The 5389-nt window shown below is 40.3% G+C and overlaps 2 protein-coding genes across 2 annotated transcripts; one reads left to right on the top strand and one right to left on the bottom strand.

Annotated features, from left to right (window-relative positions):
* Positions 1 to 6: 6 nt before the first annotated feature.
* On the bottom strand, positions 7 to 877 carry app (Palmitoyltransferase app). The gene has a single exon (XM_013322479.1). It carries the CDS (start codon positions 822 to 824, stop codon positions 36 to 38), a length of 789 nt encoding a protein of 262 aa, XP_013177933.1. The 5' UTR covers positions 825 to 877; the 3' UTR covers positions 7 to 35.
* Positions 878 to 3567: 2690 nt separating this feature from the next.
* LOC106125110 (solute carrier family 35 member E1 homolog) lies at positions 3568 to 4213 on the top strand. The gene is made up of 2 exons (XM_013322190.1): positions 3568 to 3892; positions 4188 to 4213. Exons 1-2 carry the CDS (start codon positions 3568 to 3570, stop codon positions 4211 to 4213), a joined length of 351 nt encoding a protein of 116 aa, XP_013177644.1.
* Positions 4214 to 5389: the final 1176 nt, after the last annotated feature.

Genomic DNA, 5389 nt, shown 5'->3' with positions numbered 1-5389 from the left:
ATAATCACGGAAGTGTGTTTCGAAGTAGGTTTTCACTAATATAAATACGAAATAGAGAGAAATGTAGATGTAAGATGTAAACTGACGTCCTCGTTGGTGGTCTGGTCGGTGGAAGCGAGGTAGGTGTGGAAGCCGGCCAGGCCCAGCACGGACCACACGGACAGGAAGCAAACGGCGGCCACGAGCGCGGAGGCGGGCGAGGCGCGCAGGGCGGCGGCCAGGCCCGCGCCGCGCGCCAGCAGCGCCAGGTGCGCCACCGCGCACGCGAACACGAACACCGCCAGGAACGACAGCGACACCACGAATGCGTAGAAGTAGCGGTAGTTGCGCTTGCCCACGCAGTTGCCCACCCAGGGGCAATGGTGGTCGAAGCGATCCACGCAGTTGTCGCACAGCGAGCAATGCGATGCGCGCGGCGGGCGGAACATCTTGCACGTGAAGCAGTACTTGAGCTTGACGGGGCGGCCGCGCACGAGCACTTCGCGCGCGCGCGGCGGCGGCCGACCGGCGTCGGGCGGCTCCAGCGCGGCCGCCTCGGCTGGCGCGGCGCGCGGTATGATGCCGGGGTCGCTGAGCGCCGTGCGCAACAGCGCGGCCAGCGTGGCGCCGCACAGCGCCGCGCCCAGCGCCGGCACCGCGCCCGACACGCGCGCCGCCAGGAAGGGACAGTCGAAGGCGAAGTGCAACGCGCACGTGCCGCAGATGAGCGCCAGCGTGAGCGCGAACACTCCGGGCTGGGGCGCCGTCATCAGCCGCCCGTCGCACCAGAAGCGATTGCGCCCCGCGAACACCTCCCACTTGCGCGTCACGCGCCGCGACGCCATGACCGCATCACCGCAGGCGCAGCGCCCCGCGCCCCGCGCCCCGCACACACACACTGCCACCATACATCTCGAGTTTAGTCTCAATACCGTACCATAAGAAAATAACTTTAGTACCAAAACACGAAAATCGTATCAAAATATTTTAGTTATTAGTCCTGGTGGCAAAGAAAAAAGAAAATTCTGACTTTTCAAGGTTTAAATATTTTATATATTTAAGTGATAAATTCTACAACCTTTATGTTTTGGTCAATAAATTATATATACACTTTGCTAAGAGTTTGAATAAACTTTAAATATAAAGTACAATCTAACTAATCCAGCACTTTGATAGATTGGCACATCCAATAATCCGGTACCCTCTGCCTACGTCTCCATCGCCCCTATGTATATGTGCGTTTGGGTTGCTAACCTCAAATCTTAGTTTTTCAAGTTTACAATCCAGCACCCTCCAGTGTTTAATAGTGGTGGATTAGTGTGATTATTCTGTAAAACTATATACTACATAGTTAAAGAGTGGATATTATGTAAACGGTCTATTACATATATTAAGCTATGTATTAGTAAATGGTAAAAGTAACTAATAAAATATATCTAACATCTCAATATCTTATCTTACTAATATTATACATGCCAATGGATGGATGGATGAATGAATGTTTTTTTGAAGGTATCTACGGAATAGCTAAATAGATCTTGCTGAAATTTGGCTTGGATATATAAAATAGTCTGAAAGAAGATATAGGCATATTACGTTTTTTTAATCCCGCGCGGACAGAGTCACTGCCAACAGTTATGTCAAAAAAATAATAGTACCCATAGTACATCTTTTAGAAAATATGATTTGATTATTAGTGTCCTGCTTCCATTTTATTTAAATATTTTTACAATTTAATTGCCTTTGCCCCTACTATATCAGTATGTTTGTTTCCATTGGCAACTTTGTGATGTTTTTTGGGGATCTATGCAGTTTCATACCCTAATTCCATTGCATCAGATGTCTTTCATAGTATAGTCATTTAAATATCTTAGTGGCATAAGAACAGCAATCCTCTATGTGTTACTGTCCACTGCATTGTTTTATACCCCATTACATCTAAAATTGAGTTCTGCACTACAACTCATGTGATGTTACACTCCACTAAGATTCTTGAAATACTCAATTTAAGATGGGATAGCGATAATAATCTTGACATAAGAAATTAAGTATTTGGTTATGGTATTGTATTTTGATTACAGGTTTCAGTACTAAATGTACAAGATACTAATTATGTTTAAACAATTGTGAAATTTTACAGTCATTGTTATTTGTCACATTGTACAGATTAAGCTGTTGGACAATTAAAACGATGGCTGGAACAAGAGTAACTGTAGCATTAATATACATAATACTAACACAGGTTTGTGGAGTCACACAATGAATATGGTACAAACAATTCCAATGTTCTAACCAACTCAATAACCAGTCATATTCTAACCTACTACAGGTGTCTATGGACAGAGGCCACCACTTCATTATTTTTGCGGCATACGTTTAACCACAAATATAGTGGAAAAGGTCCAAAGAGATGATTATAAATACATGTTCATGCCTATTAATAAAGTACTAATTTATTGAGGAGGACTTAAAAACAAATATAAAAAATAGTATTCACTTGCCTTGTGATTCCTAAGGATCAGCTGATAAGGCAGTATCTGTAGAAACTCATATTATTGAATATATCAGAAGATAAGTTTTACTTTTGATAAACAGAAAACTTTTAGAACATCACTTAATTATGAAACCGATTTTAACATGCACTTAAATAAACTTTTATTAATCAGTTGCTCGAGTGTCTGAAAGTATGCGCCGTTTATATTTTTTTTATAAAATAATGTAAAGTGCCCAGTAAAACTTTCTCTGTTGTGCTTAACAATGACAAAATGACAAGTACAATAGACAACAATCTTTTTATATACTCTTTGGTATACAATGTCACAGTCCAAAATACAGACTATAACAGCACCTAATCAAGACCTAAACCTAAATACGAATTCAAATATCACTTCAAATAAATTTTCTCGGAAGTTATATATAATACACGTTTATACAGAATTACTTTTGATTTAGTAAAACCGGGCAACTAATGAGTTATTTACTTATATAAATAATTAATATATTTTAAAACTATGGCATAATCTAATAATTTTTACTTATATCAAATAAACTATATACTAAAACTAAACCAAACTAAAAATTAAACTAAATACCTATTAACTGTTTTACACACCTTCGTCCTTCGTCTACAATTTTACCAAAGAGTACATAGGTTTATAGGCAAAATATTTTATATACCCTTTGGGCAAAATGGTGACGTGCGCACATGCGCGGTGCGCTGTGCGTCTGACGTTACAATTCTACATTGGTTTCGCTTTCATGTGTCAATGTCTTATCACATTCAAAATGCCAATTGCCAACCAGTGCAGTTTAGTACGAATTGACATTTTGATAGTATATTAGCAAAATTACTGTCTAAATAAAATGCGTTCTAATACTCCCGCCCAAGTTTCTATCATCTTATTATATTTATGATATGTAGGAAAACAATTGTAGTAACGTATTTATCATTAACATAATTTATCCTTACTAAGAAGTTAATTATATGTTAAGATGTATTTTATTGAAATTGATAGAAAGTTACTAAGAAGAATCGAACAGTATTGTGATAGAAGATTAGCCATTAAAAGCAAGTAAATAGTAAGAAGAATGGGGTACCCGGGCGGACGACGTGAGGCCGCGACCGTGGTGGCACTGTGTGTCGCATGGTACGCGCTCAGCTCGGCCAGCAACGTGGTGGGCAAGCTGGCGATGACCGAGTTCCCGTTCCCGCTAACGGTGACGATGGTGCAGCTGCTGTCGGTTGTGGCGTACAGCGCACCCGCTTTCGCGCTGTGTGGCGTGCGGCCCGAGCCGCCCTTCCCGCGTCGCTACTACTGGCGGACGCTTGTGCCCCTTGCCTTTGCAAAGTTTTTTACCACCATGTTCTCACAGGTCTCGATATGGAAAGTGCCCATTTCCTATGCACACACAGGTTAGTATAGTTCTGATATTATTATATTTTTTTTAATGTAAGGGATTTAATTATTTTTATAAATGAGGCTCCATTTGCAGTGATTTTAATTTGCAAATGGGAGTAAAGCCAAGTAGGATACAAACCAGCCGAAGTCTACCATGCTGGACCAGTACGGGTTGGTTGACTTCAGACATATCTTTGAATTTCTTCTCCTATGTGCAGATTGCATGACAATGTTTTTCTTCACTATAACAACATTGGATAAATGTAAATATAAAATTCGAAAATTAAAAAACATATTGGTATATGGTAGGATTCTATCCCAACACTTGCAGATAACATGTCAAGTGCTCAACTCCTGAGACAGTGGTGCTCGTAATTAGAATATATGTAATGAGATAATTATCAGATATAAAATTTTATTTCAAAGAATGGTTTTGTACTGTATTCCTAGGTGCTTAGTTATAATTACACTTGAACCTAGGCTTGCCAGTGAAATAGCAATTACACCTCAAGTATTGGATAAAGCTTAAATAAAAACATTGATACTTTCAGTCAACACAGAATTTTTATAAAATCTTGATACTTACCAAAAGTGTAGTAATAACTTCATGTCTTTATTTTCATTGAATGCCACTATGTAATATATATAATTATATACTATATAAAATATGATTACATATTGTTTTGATTGATGTTTAATTGTATGTACTTAAATTTTTATTGAACAAAGATAGTCATAAGCAACATTGTCTATTTCATAAATGGTCGGATTTGATCACCATTTTTTTTTTATATCATAAGGTGGCAAACGAGCAAGCGGCCATCTGAAATCGCTAAAATAGCGAGGTGACCGTTACCCATAGACATACGCAATTGCATATGCGTTGCCTTCCTTTAATCTACGGAGGAGAGAATACACAGAAAGGGAAAATATTTCCCTTTCCATGCGTCCTCTCATCCGGAAAGTCCATTTCCACTTCCCATCCTTTCCTTATAAGAAAGAGGGTGGGAAGGCAAAGAGAACTATATGAGGCCTCCGGGACGCACACTCATCAAACGAAACGCGGAATAGCTTCCACTTCACGCCTGTCTTCTGTGTGGTCGTGGTATTTCACCGGGGGAGCCGGGCCAATTCGTGCGAAGATGTTAAAGCGGGCTCTACCACTGTTATAACCACCTTACCACTCAACCATCATGTGTCTGATAAGTGTGTATGGGTCAAGGACCTAACTTTAGTCCGCTTTCCCCTTCCCACCCTTTTCTTGTAAAGACAAAATGGGAAGGGAATATATTTCTTTCTGTGCATCCTGTGCACTTAGATTAAAGGTAGGTAAACTCATCTGCACTTGCAGATGTCTTTTTGCGCGGTCGTTTCGCTTTTTCGTCGAATTTGGGTGGTCTCTGATTCCATTTCATAAAAATGATACTTAGCTCCTCCAAGGGTTTAATTATTGATAAATATTGATAGATTGAAGTTTTAGGTGTGTGAGAGTGTTGAGGAGTGTCGTGTGC

This window comes from Papilio xuthus, unplaced genomic scaffold (assembly GCF_000836235.2).
Source record: "Papilio xuthus unplaced genomic scaffold, Pxut_1.1 DF825928.1, whole genome shotgun sequence".
Taxonomy (NCBI): Eukaryota; Metazoa; Arthropoda; class Insecta; order Lepidoptera; family Papilionidae; genus Papilio; species Papilio xuthus.
Note: the sequence above shows the minus strand (reverse complement) of the source record. Positions and strands in the feature narration are given on the sequence as shown.